Here is a 17,942-nt window from a genome sequence, read left to right on the forward strand (position 1 = left end):
CATGCAGCCACGCCTGCCGTGAGGTATCAACCCCCAGCATAAGGCCCTGAGCCGAGGTGTCTACGTGATGAGCCGCAGCCTCCATAAGATCCTGGGCCAAGACCCTGGTGTCGGATAGGCCACCTTTGAAGTCTTCCAGCTTCTCGACCGGGATAAACTCCTCAAACTCCGACAGACCTTTCCACATCCGCATGTTAGCTCCTGCTAAAATCAATTCAGCGTTGGCCTGCCTGAGCTGCAAGGCCGAGTTGGCGAAGATTTTCCTCCCGAGGGAGTCTAGGAGCTTGTCCTCCTTTCCCAGAACTTGAGTAGCCGTCATGGAAGAGGATGCTGCAGGCCTGGACTGCAAAGTGGCCGCAGCCACCACTGTGGAGGAGGGAGGCGAACAAGACGACATGGCCACCTCTTCTGAAGAATGCAGCCTGTATCTCGCGTTAATTTTCTTATTGACAAAAAGTCCAGAGTGTGGCTTTTCCCAGACTCTGCAGACCATGGCCAGAACGCCCTTCTGCTACAGGCCGGTACACTCCAAGGGAGACGGGGTGAACGCCCCAGAGAGCACGCCCTCCAGCGGAGCAGGTGCCCCAGGCACCGGGACATCTAAGAAACTCATTTCCAGTACCCGGTCATGAAAAGCTCTAATAGAGCGGGGAAGGTCCTTGTTGTCCTGATCGCCTTGGGCGTCATCTTACAGGTCAGGATCCTGCTGAGCCGTGTCAGGCGCTCCCTTGTCCACCGGGGACAATGGAGGCAAAGGTGGAAGAGTCGGGGAAGGCACCGTAGGCAAGGGAGGCGCCGGCGGAACGGGTCGAGCCGGAGGTGCAGGTGGACATATCTCCCTGAAAAGCCCTTTGAAATATTCCCTCATGGGGTCGGTACGCATAAGCGTTTGAAATTTACCTAAAAAGGCGTCCTCCGGAAACTGTTTCGGAACCTGAGGAGGCCTCATGAGGTGGACAAATCCAGGGACGGATAATGGGGAAGGGTGCCACATAAGACCCTCCACCAACATATCCACATAAATCAAAAGTGCCGACTTCGCAGGCAACAAAACATTGTGCGGAAGAGGCATCCGGGCGTTCCAATCGTAAACTGGCCGATAAGAATGTGCACAAGGGACTCTATGTTCACCCAAGGGACCAAATCCTACACCTGAGGCCGATGGCGTAGTTGTAGGGGTAGCACCTAAAATGGCTGCCGCGGTCGTGGCGGAACGGGCGCCATTTTGTCCTCATCTGAGGGGAACTGCGGCATGTGAGGAAGTGAGGCAGGGGTCCCCGTCGATGGATCAGGGGTCTGAACTTTAGCCTTAACATAAGGAACCTCGGGGGGGGAGTGGCCAAGCAGCCATGGAGTAGGCTGCGATTCCTTGGAGCTCCGTGATCCGACTTATTGATTTGAAGCAAAACGCATGCGTTGACGGCCAATTCCAGTGGAAAAAAGATAAGGTATCTGGGTGAATACTTCAGGCAGCAGATGTGCGTATCGGCGAGAGAAAGTGGACACAGCAGATTGAATTAGGCCACTTTGTGTCCTGATCCGGAAGCGGCGCAATCGATACTAAGATGGCGGCTTGCCCACACAAAAGGACCCCCGGCGACACTTGAAATCGGGTGCCAGGCGGGCAGTGACTGGACTGCTGGTGCGCAGCGGCAGATGAAACAGTGAGTGGCTGACTACCGGACTACCGGAGAGAAGCCCACGAATAGCTCGAGAGGGTGTACACAGAGTTGGGCCACTGGGCCATGAGATAGGCGGCACGGCCTTGGTGCTCCCACTAGACCAGGATGTTGTATACATGAAACGAACAAGAAGACTGACAGCGTTCCCGCAGTAAGTTGGAAGCGTCGAGCACGCAGGGATTACATCCCGAATCCGCACCGAGGAGTGGATGGGCAAATACGGACACAATAAGTGGCGCCGAGACCTGTACGCCCGAAACAAAATGGCGACTGATCCTGAACAAAGGATTACACTGGTGGACCGTGAAGCGGCCTCATAAGGTCTGGGACGCAGCAAATGATTATATGTACCATCGCCCTTTGAAAGGTGCAAAGACCATGAAGAAGCACCGGAGATGCTGAGGACGGCACCCTGCTGATGACGGGCACGGACGCTGAGAGGTAATTGTGACGCAGAAAAGTTACAATCCCCCTGAATAACAATTTTGTGTGTAACAATTGGTGTAGGCTGATATACAGAGACTCCAACGACTCGAACAACGACTAAGCGGCACTGGGCCGGAGCCAGACACGTGGACAAGGTTGCACCATGTCGGTGAAAAGTTTAAGAGCCAAGACCAAACAACCTACAATGGAGGTCTTCGCGAAAGCGCAGAAGACCCCCACAACATAGGAGCGGAGCGCGTCAACGACTTCTGCTGAAGAAGCCCCAGAAGGAGACCAACACCAAATCCTGGAGGCTATATCGGAGCTGAGCACCAAGTGGGGCGCGGCAATGGCGGACTTGCGGACAGCCATGGAAGGCAAAATCGATGCGGTCGGGACTGAACTTACCCTGTTACGGCAAGATGTTAGGGGGCTGGCGGAGAGAACAAGTGGGCTGGAGAGTGCCGTAAAGACCAATACTGATGTCAGCACAACTAACGCAAAGGAAGTTCATGTGCTCAAACAGCAGGTTGCTAACCTCGAAAATCGGGTGGAAGAAGCTGAGGGAAGAGCGAGGAGAAATAACATACGGATGGTCGGCCTGCCGGAGGGGGAGGAGGGTCAAGGCCCTACAAACTATGTGGAAAACATGATCCTACAAGAAATAGGAGCAGATAAGTTTTCGCAGGGATTCACGGTGGAGCGGGCGCACCGAGCCTTGATGAGGAAACCGCGACCTGGGGCTCCACCGCGACCTATCATCGCGAGGATCTTGAACTACAGAGATAGGGAGAAGACCCTAGAATATTTTCGTAAAGGTGGGACAATACAGAGAGCATCCGCCAACATTACAGCATACCCGGACTATGCAATGCTAGTGCAGAGACCGAGATACAGCTATGTGGCCGTCAACAGGAGGCTGCGAGCAGCAGGCATCAAGTACATGCTCCTGTACCCGGCAAAGCTGAAGGTGCTACATAAGGGCAGAGCGCTCTTTTTTGACACTCCCGAAGAGGTGGTAACGTGGCTGGACCTGCAGGGTTGCCCGGAACAAGAAGTGGACCGTGACCGGCAGGAACAGGATGGCTAAAAAACTGGTGCCGCAGACATTGGGGGTACCGGATTATACCGGGAAACGAGACTAGTTGAACACTGGATAGCATTCGGGCCCTGTGCCCGTCATGGACTGGAATATAGTAGGTAAATTGTAATTGGAAGGAGCATAAAGTTAACACAATGCGTAATACATTTGGAAATAGGAGCAATAGGATGGAGGCAACTCACCCCTGAAATACTAATAGTTAAGTGGCCATTAGGGCGATTTTACCCTACTGAGCCCTGAGAATAAGTGTGTGCTAGACGGGGCTAGATGTGGGGGTGCCTGAGATCCAGGGATGGAGCTAGGCAACAGTTGGGGGCGGGGGGTATTGGGGAAGGGTTGGGTTGGGGGAGGGAAGGGAGGTGGGAAGTTTGGGTTGTACATAGCTTTGGGGAGTTTAAGTTTAAATATGAGCCTACATGGAAGAGTTGAAGGGTTGTATCTGCATAGCATGACCGGGAGGGTTCGGTTGGGAATGAGGGAGGAAGATATCAGAGCGCTATGGGAGATCTCAGGATAGTGACATGGAATGTCAGGGGACTTAACAGTTATATGAAGAGGAATAAAGTCATGCTGTATTTGAAAAGGCAAAAGATAGATGTTGCACTGTTGCAGGAGACGCATTTGATGCGGGAGAAACTGGAGCTAGTTGGGAAAAAATGGAAAGGGATTGTGGTGGGTTCGTCGTACTCTGCTTACGCCAGGGGAGTGCTTGTCTGGGTAGCACCTCATGTCCCGTTCCAGCTACTGCAGGAAATGGCGGAAACTGACAGGAGGATGGTTATATTGAGGGGGCTGTTGGAGAATAAAGAGATATGCATCGTGAATACATATGCCCCCAACCATAACATGGCGGCATACTTCAGGACTCTGTGCACTAACCTTAGTATGTGTGTGGGAAGCGTGGTTATTTGGGGCGGGGATTTCGATTGTGTAATGAACCCCAAGGTGGATAGATCTGACAACAGGATTGATAGGCCCACCCCAGTGGCCAAAGCATTGCAGGTGTTACTAGATGATTTCGGCTTGTCAGACGTATGGAGAACAAAACATCCCAATGATAGGCAATATTTGCATTATTCTGCCCCGCAGCAGCTACACAGGAGACTGGACTATGTCTTTGCCACGCCGAATGTGGTGGCAGAGAGCATTCAAATAGAATACAAGGCGCCCCTGATCCTTGGGTGGCAATACTGCCCCCCCCAACCCCCGAGGGCGCGGATCCCGACGTGGGACTCAAAGATCCGGTCTTTCGTGAGGACATAAGGGATAATCGGGGACATAAGGGAATCATTAACTATTTTGTGACGAATACTGGTAGTGTTGACTCGGCGGGTACACTATGGGAGGCTTTTAAGTTGGTAATGCGGGGGGCAGCCATAGCTAAGTCAAAGGGCCTGCAAGGCGGGGTTCTGGCTGACCTACAAAGAGTTGAAGACGAACTAGAAAGGACATTAGAATGGGACAGTGTGGACACTGAGCTAGTACTTAAACTACAACAGCAATGTGTGGAACATTGGGAAAGGCTCTGTAACCTCAAATATAAAAGGTATGTAGAAAGACAGCACGCGGGAGGAGATAAAACGGGTAGGCTTTTAGCGTGGCTGTACAAGAGTGAGACCCCTAGACCCCCGATTAGGACAATAGTTGGAGAAGATGGCGATGTAGTGGACACTCAGGAAGGAGTTAACAGGGAATTTGCGGATTATTATAGGGTGCTATATGGAGACAAGGAGGGGAGTAGTCAAGAGGAGATAACCGAAACACTAGAAGATATAGGATTACCTAAGATCAGTGATGAGGAGAGGGAAGAGCTTGATGTACCAATTACCCTGGAGGAGCTGAGGGAGGTTGTGAAGCAGTTGCCCACCAGTAAGACCCCAGGAGCAGACTGGTTCCCTAGTGAATTTTACAAGCTATATAGAGAAGAAGTGCTACCCCCATTGCTAGACATGCTTAACGAAGCGTTTGAGATAGGAAGGTTGCCAGAGTCACTCAGAGGGGCGATCATAATACCGCTTCCTAAGCCCAACAACCCGGGGTATAGCTGTAGCTCCTACAGGCCTTTGTCGATGCTGAACCAGGACAGCAAGATACTGATGGCTGTCCTGGCAATCAGATTGCGGAGAGTAATTAGTAAATTAATCCCCCCGGATCAAACGGGCTATGTCCCAAACAGGAATATAACCCATAATCATAGGAGACTCCACCGTGTGATCGAATGGGCAGATAGAAATGAAGGCGAAATGGCGATTGTATCCCTAGACGCAGTTAAAGCTTTTGACTCCATTAAGTGGCCATGGCTGCTGGCAGCCCTGGGAGGTTACGGAGTAGGGCCGGGTTATATCAGGTGGGCGAAAATGCTATACAGTGAGCCATTAGCCAGAGTTCGAACGGGATCGGTGATATCGGAGAGATGGCAGCTTAGTAGAGGTACCAGGCAGGGGTGCCCCTGGTCCCTGATGCTTTACATTCTAGCCCTGGAGCCCCTAGCAATATACCTCAGGCAACAATACGATATGGTAGGTATTGAGGTTGGGGAGGAGCGGCATCTCATATCCTTAGATGCAGATGATTTATTATTATACTTGAAATACCCAGAAGAGAATCTTCAATATATCCTTGACGTGATGGAGAAATACGCGGGGTTGTCCGGCATAGCGGTAAATCTTCAAACATCCAGTATATTCCCCCTAGGTAGCTATAAGGGGACCCAGGAGGAAAGGTTGCCGGTGTTACAGATACCATGGATGATTGGTTCTTTCCGTTACCTTGGCATAGATGTGTATCACACTGCAGAAGAGGAACATAAGCACAACACCGTGGTAGCCGTTGAGAAAATCCAGAAATGCATGAAGTTTTGGGAAAAGTTGCCCCTAGCTATGATGGGACGGGGGGCAATGCTTAAGATGGTAGTCCTACCTAGGCTTTTACATTATTTTAACAATATCCCACATGATACCCAAGGAGTTCTTCGCTAAACTGAATAGTGTGTGCAGGGACTTCCTATGGCATGGTACCCAGAATAGAGTAGCGCTATGGAAGTTGCAGAACTTCTCAAAATTGGGCAGCCTGATACCTCCCTTTTTGTAGGTCTACTACATAGCAAGTCAATTACAATATGTGGCCAATTGGCTCTCCGACGAAGTGACCCCCTGAACATAGGTTGTTTGGGCGGGTTTGTACCCCATTCTACTTAAGGGAAATGATATGGTTGCCTGAAACAGATATGAAGGAGCGCCCTAAGATGATGATGGGTTGGAAAATGTGGCGTCGAGCGTGTCGGATGATGGAGGACCCATTCCCGTGCTCCCCGCAAGTACCGCTGGTCGCATTAGCAGGAGGGGACAAGCAGCTGAGGGTGATTATCAGAACCTACTGGGAATCGGTGGGACTGGTAACGTTGGGGGATATCTGGCAAGAGGGGACCATTAGAGATTTCAAAGAACTTGGGGAGGAAGTGGGATTACACACTGGCCAATATGTTACATACCATAGGATGGTCCAGAAAATTCAGAAAACGTGGCCTGAAACAGTGTTAGCCAAGGAACCAGATGCTACTGTGGGGGTAATATATGACATATCGGAAGGGGGGCATGCGATTTCTAGATTGTATGAGATGGTGATGACCAAGGTGGGGAAGGAATTGACACATTTGAGACTTGATTGGGAGGAGGAGGCCCCGATGGGAGATGGGATGTGGGAACGCGCCCTGGGATATCACAAAAAAGTGTCAAGAAACGCCAGACTAAAACAAATACAGCTGTATATAACGCGACAGGCATGCCCTAAGTGCGACATGGAAAACGCTGACATGACATGTTTTGGTCATGCCCAGTAATCGAAGGTTCTGGGGTGAAGTGGCACAAAAATTAGCGACAAAAGGGGTCACGCTTGTCATAGAAATGGCTTGGGCCTGCTTGCTGGGAGGATTCCGCAGAACGGAATTTAAACATGTTGAGAAACTGAGAAACTTGGCATATGTGTTAGCAAAACGGAGGATCGCCATGGGATGGAAGAAGTGCCACAAGCCACGGGTGGAGGTATGGTGGAGGGAGTTACAGAAATGGGCGGAGGCTGAAACGGTAGTATGGCGGGAGGCGAGCAGCATGAGTGGGGAGGAAGAAGTGGGTACCTTGATGGCATGGAAACTATTAATAACGAAACTGTTCGGATCTGTATCGGACCCGACTGAATCCGTAGATAGTGAGACCCAGCCACATGTAGCAGATACTGAACGAGAAGTACAAATAGGCTCATAATGGAGGGTGGGACTTGGGGAGTAGTGGCACACTGGAAATACAAATGGCGTTTACTGGAATTTTTGTAAATTACACTGCGTGTTGGGTTTGTTTGTATTGTTGTTGGGTTTGAATGAAATTAATAAACTATTTTTAAAAAAAAACATAAGGAACCTCGGCTGAGCCGGTACTCTGAGACCTGGAATGTTTTTGTGACATACCAACCGCCAACTCAGCCTTCGAAGGAAGGACCTCGGCACTGCCGGTAAAAGAACTTCTTTGCTTCTTTGCCCCCTCAACAGGTCTGATATTACTGCAGGAGCGGGAACGGTGAGAAACAGCTTTCACCAACAAGACCTTATCAGGCCCCTCAGAACTGTTGGTAGCTTTAGCTTCTGAACGAGGGACCTCGGAGCCAGGACCGGTAACAGCCTTATCCGCGCGGGCCTCGAACATCCGTTCGTTGACACCAAGCCCAACCAAGGCCTCGGGGCGCACCCCGGTCTTATTCTTGAGGGAAGCCGAGAGAGAGGCCTCAGAGCGAGCTCCCGTACCCCACGACTCAGTAGAACTGGGTCTACAAACAGCCCCCACAGGAGGGGCCTCGGAGCGTACTCCGGTATCCACAGGCCCCTTATGGAGACCCTTGGAGAAAACTCCAGTAGAATTATTAGGTCCAAGGGGCACCTCAGGGCGAACCCTGGTGACAGAGCGTTCAACGCCCCTCCCGGCCCGAGAGGAACCCGGAAAGGTATCCCCCGGCCGGGGTGCTCTGAAAAGTAAAGAACTTACCGGGCGTTTTTTCTTCTAGTCAATGAACGCCTGAAAATGTGAAGGAGGGGTTTGTCGGAACACCACCTTCCACCGCTCCAACCGACGTTGAAGTGCCCGGACCGAAAGGGAGTCGCAGTAAAAACAGGAGTCCCAATGGTGATCCAGACCCAAACCCTCCAAGCAAAGAGGATGGGGATCCGCCCTCGCGAAACGGTGGTGACACGAACAATCTGGAAAGTCTAGTTTGAACGACATAGACAGACTAGTAAACTATCGCTAGCGAGAGCCAGAGAGGAAAAATGGAAGAAAATCTTCTGAGGATGCAAGTGCGACCAGTCCCGAACGAGCGGAGAAAAGGACTGATGGGCGATGCAGAGGCAAGATGGGCGGGGTTACGGCCGTGTGCCGGGCCCCGCGCAAGAACGAGAGGAAGGACACATTTTTGGAAAAATGTGGATGCTTTTTACAAAGTGCTACGGTCCCGTCCCACAGGACGGAGAGATGTCCCATAAGTATGGAGGAAAGGGGACGGAACGTAGGAGTATAACCAGGAAATGTTTAAGCTTTGGGTCAAGTGATGCAACAGGATCCCTGATAATGGGCACCTGTTGCAAAACAGGATATGCAGAAAGTATTTCAAAACCAACTGACAAGAATGACAGATCCTACTTCATTGTCTGCAGAAACCACACTTTACTTACTGAGGCATTTATGTGTAACCTGATCAATTACTCATCAGTCCTCTCATTGATGTAGAGCATAGGTGGCACATACAACTCTACAGCACAAATCTTAAAATAAAACGTCATTGGCTATTCACTATCTGGACAACATAGGACAAATTAAAATATAACTGTGGGTGCGGACTTCATTTAAAATGGAATTAGAACACTATTTGCACTGTCCACCATTTGGTAGAAACCAGACATAAGGGCTAAGCAGCAAAAATGAGCATGGTGTCCCGGCCACAAGAAAACTCATGTTTATAAACGGTTTCCTTTTTGTCCCCCTTTCAGCGGTTTCGTTAAATCGGGAACGCGAAGGAACTAGAACACATTACTTGATGATGCATCAAAATAAAGAGACCCATGGACTTATCAAAGAAGAAATAAAAGACAAACATGTGCACCTTTACTTAAAGTTATTTCAGACACTTTGACAAACCTTAGCACACTTCTACAGAGCAGTGCTTTTGAATTAGAACACAGGTAGGAAAGAAAAACGACTGTATTGTACATTACCTTCACTACTATCCCAACCAAAGCTGCGAGTAACATCTGTTGTTTCAATTGCTCTTTTCTTGCTGGTCTGTAATAGGACAAACAATCTCTGAAGCTGATAAGGAATGCTGGTTACAGGATCCTCTTCAGAATCCTCAAATTCCCATCTGTTGCAAACATAAAATACAAAGGATCATTGTATGACACAATCCAACTAATTACAGCAAATAATGTGACAAAAATCAGAGGAAAGGACCATGAAATAAGACCTTTACCACTAACAAATAAGTTTGAAATAGGTTGAAGTTTTTTTGGGAAACATGAAACAAAATAGAAGCATTGGGTCTGAAGGTGATCTTCATAATACCAGGGTAAGCCTGTTTTGTTGCTCAATTTTTACACACATTTGTGATGTTCATGCACAGCACCTTTATTTAAATTTCACATATTTAGCACCTTCAACTAAAGTTCAAAAAATCATTTGTGGTTGGTCCAGAATACCTTTATAATTGGGACTATTAACCCCAAACTGTCCATATCCTACGTCACTCCTGCGTCATTTATTTTAACCGGATGTGTGTATTCCCATGCAGGGGTATAGCTTCAGGGGGAGAGTATAGGGTGTTAAAACCCTCAAACGTTTACCTGGTTGTCGGAGTTAGAGAGTTCATTAGTGTCCAATGGTGTGTGTGTGTTGGGCCAAGAGCAGTCATGACTGGACTTCTTGTGTAGCTATTAATCATAGTTTCATTCCTGGGAGGTGTGATTTAAAATCATATTGCCAGGTTAGGGCTGAAAAACAAAGCAATTAACAGTAAACAGCTCATGGTGGCAAGTTATCTTCGGTTATTCCTCTACATTACTCCTTCCTCCTCCTTGTACATAAAGTGGAGAAAATACATACAGCCAATGCTAGAGGCCATTTCTTCTAATGTACCTGCAAGTTTAGTAGACCTTACATTTCATATTTATTTATAAACCATCCTCCTTGCTCTGATTCGCAGTTCACTGAGGCATTTGCAGATTGGATTGTTGGATTGTGGATCTACGGCTTAAGTATCACTCCCTCTACATTATGAAGGACTTTAATCTCTGGCCTAATGATCCTTCTGACCTTCAAGGCCATAGATTAGTTTATCTATTGGCAGACCAACAGCTGTTCCAATTTGTGAATGGCCCTACCCATATCAAAGGCCATACTCTTGATCTTATTTTTGCTGCAGAAAATGCAGTGTACGTGTACCGACTCCATGTGTTCTGGTCTGACAATTGTTTTGTGCCTTTTTCAATATCCAGATCTTCATCAAATCCACTGCACTGCCTGCCTAACATCTCTAGGCGCTCCTGGTGGAAAGTGGATCACAGCGTGCTCTCCACACTTCTTCAATCCCACTTTGATGGGGCTGTACCCATTTCTGATATCTATTATCTGACCATTTTGGAAGATGCCTTTGTAAGGCAGCGATACATTGGCCTCTCTTACTGTAGGTAAATCCAATTGAAAAAAGTCTACTCCCTGGTTTACGGACTCTCTTTGCTCCTCTACACTCATATAGATTAGCTGAGACTATGGCGCTCTAAATATCACGATGAGGACAGACTCTAATGAGAGTGTTGTCTAAGATATCATACTGATATCAAAGCAGCTAAAACTGCCTATTTTTCTACCAGGATCTTGCAAGCACTAAACCAGCCTAAAGGGCTATTTTCAGTAGCAAGACAGCATTCCTCTCCAAGTACGATTAGTTTTAAAGTACCTTCCTCACAAAACGTATGCAATACTCCCTCACACTTCTTTATAGAGAAAATGTTGACCATCAGGACAGGCATTGTGTTGCAGAGCAGCGGGGCACTGCCTTGTCTTTTTATGTTCATCTGCAGGGCCCTCGACTAATCAGGCAACTCTTTCAACCTTTGCCCCTGTCGCAGATACACCGAACTATCCTTCACTTGAAATCATGTCCCCCTCTAGATCCTGTTCCTTTGGAAATGTTGAAGAATATCAGCTGAGAGATGGCACCATTATAACTCGAGGTTAATTTTTTTTTATGCAGGGGAAAATTTCCTCCATTCTAAAACACGCTGTTATAACACCCTTGTTGAAAAAAAAAACCCCACAACTCCACACCTTCTTTGAGGAAGCAGCAAGTTTACATCCCCATCAGTCAGGGTCATGCCCCCTCATTGGGATGGAAGCTGTATTGGTGTCAGTAATGGACGGCCTGATCATAATCCGAGACCAAGATAGGGTGGGATTTCTTATTCTCTTGGACGCCTCTGTAGCGTTTGACAGCATTGACCATACTATTCTGTGTCAACGCTTCGTGAAGGTCACCATTACTGTTGCAGGACTGGAGTGGCTGCATTTTATCATATCATTCTCAAACATTGTCCCTGCCCCCATTCAGGTCCACCTTTATGTCCGTCCCCTGGCTGACATGATAAATAACCATGACCGCCAATTCTATGCATACGCCGATGACACCCAACCTATTCTGCGAGTTGACTGTAATCCGGGGGAGGCAGCAACATTCTTATGTGGATGTCTAGCAGATATCAGTGAAAGGAGAAGTCAAACCTGGCTCAACCGTAATGGAAGTAAAACAGAAGTCCTGATGGTGGGCCCTCCATCGGCTAGGGCCTTAAGGACTGATTAATTTTGGCCTCCCTCCCTGGGCAACCTTCCTTCCCCTTTGAGTCAGTTGAAAACCTTGGCTTTAAGCTTTCTGCCACTCTCTTCTGAACTACAAATTAGTAGCACATGTAGTTCGAGTTTCTTTAAGTTCAGAACTCTAAAGAAACTTATGCCACTCATCCCTCGAAAAATGAGAGGCCCAGTGATTGCCAGTCAACTATGGGTATTTTGGACTAATGTAATGCCACTCTCCAGGATCAGCCCATATACCATCTACAGAGGCTGCAGGATGTCCAAAGCACGGCAGCGCTGCTAGTGGTGGGCCTTCCTAAACTTTCCCACACTTTTCCCATTCTGAATAAATTCCACTGGCTCCCCTTGGAGGGCAGAGTGAAGTTCAAGGCTCTGTGCCATATCCATCGTGCCCTTCACAGTCTGAGGGTATTGTACCTCCCAACAAAAGCATACTCCTATGTCCCTGGTAGGACACTACGCTCTGATGGTGACAGACTTCTTTGTGCCCCAGTTTAAAAAAAGGATGGTTGGCGGTCAGGGTTTCTCTGTGGCAGGGTCCCGCCTCTGGAATTTCCTGCCCTTAACCTTGAGGCTTATTGATGATTATCTGAATTTTCATAAGTCTCTCAAAACCTTTCTATAGCCCCACTGATCCAGATTCACCACTTGATCAAAGTAAGCGGTCGTGGACAAATCTCATTACACCACTTTGCCTTAGTGTACTTCTCTGGTAAAATTGCATTGATGCAACTCTTTTAGGGATGTGTTAGGAAAGATGTTCTTTTTTGCAGGTTCCCTCTAATAGACTTCTATGGGACACCCTTTCTCCGTTTGTTTTGAACCCTGTCCTGACTGATTGAAGGCAAGTAAAGCCTTCAACTTTACTTCCCTTACCTTCTGCTCATTCTTATGGAGGAACTGATTAGTCCCTAAGACTATAGGTGCCGAGAGACTTTTGTCTCAGTTTGTAAATTTCTTGTATTCTTACAATTGCACACATCCGTACAGCGAAATGCAGATAGGATACTTTGTATCCAAATAGCACTTTGTCAAAGTAAGGAACAAGTTACTTACCTGCAACTGTTGTTCTCCAGCATGGGTCTGGCATGGATTCACATGCTCAAATATTCCCCGTCGTCAGGCTCGGAATCCTCGGTAAAGAGAAAATCAGTTTCAGTTCCATTTCTGAACTGTCTTTCTAATAGTAACCAATCACTGGTCTCTGGGTCATACTGCCCCCAGCCAATGACTGCCCTCTACCCAAGTCCCTCCTCTGGCAGCCATCCTCAGATTTGGTAGCACGCAAACTAGCAGTAGGACCAAGAGAAGAGCCGCAGAGGGGTAGGAGGGAGGGTTTGCATGTGAATCCATGCTAGACCCATGCTGGAGAACAACAGTTACAGGTAAGTAACTTGTTCCTTCTCCAGCATGAGGTCTCACATGCTCATGAATATAAGAATATATATCAGTACACATGCACAACCACGGGAGGTGGCAAGGCTCAACATTAAGCATTTCATCAACTCAACATTAAGCAACTCTTATCTCCTCACCAGGCCCACCTTCAGGCGAACAGGTTGCGCAGCACTACCTGGTTGACCCTGGACTCCTCCCTGGAATCCCGGTCGACGCAGTAGAATTTCGTGAAGGTGTGCGTCGCTCTCCACGTAGCAGCCCTGCAGATGTCCAGCAGGGGCACACCAGACAAGAACGCTGTGGAAGCAGCGATCGCTCTGGTCGAATGGGCTCGGACGGCCGGTTTGCCAACCGGTGACAGTGCATGATGCAGCCGGAGAGCCATCTGGAAATGGAAGCCTTCGAGAGGGCCTTCCCTTTGTTCACAGGTCCAAAAGTTCACAAACAGCTGTGATGTTTTCCGAAAGCTCTTTGTGTGGTCCACGTAGAACTTCGGCGCTCTAGCTACAACCAACGAGTGCAAAGTTCTCTCAGCCGGCGACGGGAAGAAAACAGGTAACACCAAGGGCTCGTTGAGATGGAAGTCCGACGGCACCTTGGGCATGAAGGAGGGGTGCGTCCTCAGCACTACCCTCGTCTCGTGGTAAGTCAGGTATGGAGGTTTATAGGAGAGGGCCGGATCTCTCCCACTCGTCGTGCGGAGGTGATGGCCACAAGAAACGCTATCTTCCATTACAGGAACTTCAACAGTGCCGAATGCAGAGGCTCGAATGGCCCCATGAGCCTGGTCAGCACCACGTTGAGCTCCCACGCCGGAGCCTTCACTGGCGGGAATGATCAGAACAGTCCCTTCAGGAACTCCTTCACCAGGCGATGGGACCATAGAGAAGAGCGCCACAGAGTTCTGGTGTAGCGGCAGATAGCCGCCAGATGGATTTTGATGGAGGCATGCGCCAGCGCCGCCTTGGCCTTCGAAAGCAAGTACGGCAGCACTTGAGGGGCCGTAATCCACAGAGGGTTAATCTTCTGTGCACGGCACCAGACAGAGAACCTCTTCCATTTGTGTTCATAGCACTTGAGAGTCGAGGACGCCCTGGCATTTGCAAGCACCTCCTTGCAGTCCACCGGGATATCGTACCCTCCAAACTCTAGTGCTGCAGAAGCCAGGCCTGCAGGTTCATCGATCCCCGGTCGTGGTGGAGGATGGCGCCTCCTTCTCTGGCGAGAAGATCCGTGTCCGTCGCTAGTTTGACTGGGGTGGGGACGGTGGGGGGATTTGGATGGGTCGACGCTGACATGTCCAGAAGGTCCGGGAACCAAATCTGCCTCGGCCACGCCGGTGTGACGAGGATCATCCTGCACCGGGACTGTCTGAGTTGACTGATGTGTCTCAGCAGCAATGGCGGAATGGCGGGAATGCATACAAGAATAGGCCGCCCCAGGGGAATGAGAAGGCATCGCCCATCCTCCCTGGCCGGGGAAATCTGCTGGCAAACCTCTGGCACTTTGCGTTCGTCGCCGTCGCGAATAGGTCGATCTGGGGATTGCCCCATCGTCCGAATAGGAGATCCACTTGATCCTGCCACAGCTCCCACTCTTGGCACGAGCCCAGCTCCCTGCTGAGTGAGTCCGTCATGGTGTTCTTTATTCCTGCCAGATGGAAGGGTACCAGAAACATCCCCTGGGCGACGGCCCAGTGCCACAGATCCTGGGCTTCCTTTGATAGGGCTGGGGATCTGGTGCCCCCCACCCCCTGCTTCCGGATGTAGAACATTGTGGTGGTGTTGTCGGTGAAAATCCTTATCACCTCGCCTTTGAGGGACGGAAGAAACGACCTGAGGGCCCAGAACACGGCTCGGAGCTCCAGGACATTGATGTGCAGAGACCTCGCCTCTGGGAGCCAGAGACCTCGCCTCTGGGAGCCAAAGGCCTCTTGCGTGGAGATCTCCGGGGTGCACTCCCCAACCCTCCAGTGAGGCGTCCGTCGTCATTGTTTCCTGATGTGCCGGGGTCTGAAGTCCATACCCGCCACTAGATGCGCGCGGGTGCCCCACCACCAGATCGCTTGGCGGAAAGTCTCATTCAGTGAGATCCTGTCCTCGAAACTGCCCGCCGCTTGCATCCAACGGGCGTCGAGGAATTCCTGCAGTGGTAGCATCCACAGCCTGCATAAGTGCACGAGGAAGATGCACAATGACATCATGCCGAGTAAGGACTCGATGGACCTCACCCTGGCCACCTCCATGGTCGACAGCCGTTGCACCTTGCCCAGGATGGCCTTCGTCCTTTCCTCCAATGGAGAGGCCAATCACGCCACTGTGTCAAGTATGGCTGCCAGGAACAGGGCGACTTGCAATGGTACCAAGTAGGATTTCGCGAAGTTGATCGAGAATCCCAGATACGTGAGCAGTTGGACGGTCTTTGCTGTGTGCTCGCCGGCGAGTTCTCTTGACTTTGCTCGAATCAGCCAGTCGTTCAGGTAGGGCTAGATGTGAATCCCCTGCAGGCGAAGCCGGGCCGCCACCTGTGCCAGGCACTTGGTGAATTACTCTAGGCGCCAACTTCAATCCGAAGGGAAGGGCTTTGAACTGGTAGTGCCGCCCCTGGACCACGAATCATAGGAATTTGCAATGTCCCTTTAGAATGGGGAAGTACCCATCCTCCAAGCCCAGCGACGATAGGAAATCGCCACCCTCCAGCTGTCCAGCACGTGCTGGAGGGTGACCATCCGGAATTTCTGAGACTTGATGTACTTGTTTAACAGACGAAGGTCCAGGATGGGTCGCCAACCGCCATCTTCTTCCGGACGAGGAAGTACCGCAAGTACACTCCGAAGCCCCGCAGCCCCGCAGCCTTTTTGGGACGAGTTTGATGGCTCCCTTCCTTAGCATCGCTCGTACCTTCAGAAGCAGTTGTGGGACACCTTCTCTGAAATTACAGGTTGTGCCCGCAGGCCAGGGCATCTAGCACCCAACGGTCGGAGATGGACTCCCACATGCTGACTAATTTAGCCAGGCGGCCACTCACCGTGGGTGCTTGGGTGGGGGCCCGACGCCACAGCCGGTTCAGTCCTGCTTGGCCGCGGTCTTGCCGCCTTGGCTTCCTTGGCGACAACGAGATCCTCCTGTCTTTCAGCGTCCTCTGTAGGCTTCCTGCAATGAGGAGCGGGCCGCTTGGTGGTTCGACCAGGAACTGCCGCCTAATCTTTTGGAGGCTGGCACCTTGCTTGCCTCCGGAGTTCCAAAAGGACAGCCATTGTCGTTGAAGAACACCCAAAGCCCGAGCCGTCTCGGTGTCCGCCTTGATGGCTTGCAATGACTCGTCCACTGTCTTGCCAAACAGGTTGTTCCCATCGAAGGGCATGCCCAGAACCCTGGTCTGCATGTCCTAGCGGAAGTCGGTGGCCTTGAGCCAGCCGCGCTGACGAAGGCAAACGCTGTTGCCCATCTGGTGAAAGCCGGTGTCAGCGATGTCCGTGGCCACCGTAATGGCCTGGTCCGACACCACCTCGCCTTCCTAAAGGATTTCCAGGGCCTCAGCCCTCTCGTCATCCGGGAGGAAGTCCAGCAGGGGAGCGATCTTAAACCACAGCTCCCTGTCGTAGCATGCCACAATCGCAATGGCGTTGGCCGCTTCAATAGTCGTCGCCGCCGACGACGAGATGACCCGCTGTCCCATGGCGTCCAGTTTCTTCCCCTCGCCGTCCGGCAGGGAAGTTTAGGTTGAAGCTGTCGCCCCCACTGCTTTCTTTGCCGCCGCGGAGACAACCAAATCCGGGGACGGCTGTGCCCTAAGGCACATGGGGCAGTGTCCAGGACTCCGTACTTCTTCTCGTACTGGTCCATCTTAGCAGGAGCCGTGGACGAGTTCTTAAGGAGCACCAGCCCCTCATCCCAGATGTCATCCAGTAATGGAACTGAGAGGACAGTCTTCCTCTTGGCCTCCCGCCGTTAGTAGAGGAAACCTTCCTTCTTCTGCTCTTCGGGGCAGAGCTGGAAGAGCTCAGATGCCCTGGCGATCATGGCGTGGAAGGAGCCAATTTCGTCGGGAGCAGAGGCCCGAGCGGGTGGTGATGGAAGGTCCATTCCGTCGTCACCACCGGCATCATCCGTCCCCGTCTCTGTTCCCTCGGAAGAGGGGAAGGAGGTGAAGGCTGTGAAGCCTGGAAAGGAGGAGCAGGATGAGTTCTCCTCCGCTTGCTTGGTGGGCTGGATCGGCCGCTGTGGGCAAGGGCAACCTTGTCCTCATCTCCGTACACAATGCCTGAATAGCCATCAAGATCGCCCCTGAGTTATCTTGTGGCATAGGCACTGGTTGTGACGGGAGCGACGGTTGGGGAAGAGGATCCTCCGTCCGCTCCACGGCCTGCGGTTCCTTGTCGGCACCGCCATCGCTTTCTTCGTCCGCCTTGTCGGGATCCCTCCCGTAGGACCG

The 17,942-nt window shown here is 50.6% G+C and overlaps 1 protein-coding gene across 3 annotated transcripts in view; it reads right to left on the minus strand.

Annotated features, from left to right (window-relative positions):
* USP47 (ubiquitin specific peptidase 47) overlaps positions 1–17,942 on the minus strand; it is a 2,970,466-nt gene that overhangs the window by 2,442,120 nt on the left and 510,404 nt on the right. For all 3 annotated transcript variants that reach the window (XM_069623643.1, XM_069623644.1, XM_069623642.1), the window contains one exon: positions 9,464–9,609. In XM_069623643.1, coding sequence (XP_069479744.1) covers positions 9,464–9,609 — 146 coding nt within the window. The remainder of the gene's footprint in view (positions 1–9,463; positions 9,610–17,942) is intronic.

This window comes from Ambystoma mexicanum, chromosome 11, assembly GCF_040938575.1.
Source record: "Ambystoma mexicanum isolate Mex_15411 chromosome 11, UKY_AmexF1_1, whole genome shotgun sequence".
NCBI classification, from domain to species: domain Eukaryota; kingdom Metazoa; phylum Chordata; class Amphibia; order Caudata; family Ambystomatidae; genus Ambystoma; species Ambystoma mexicanum.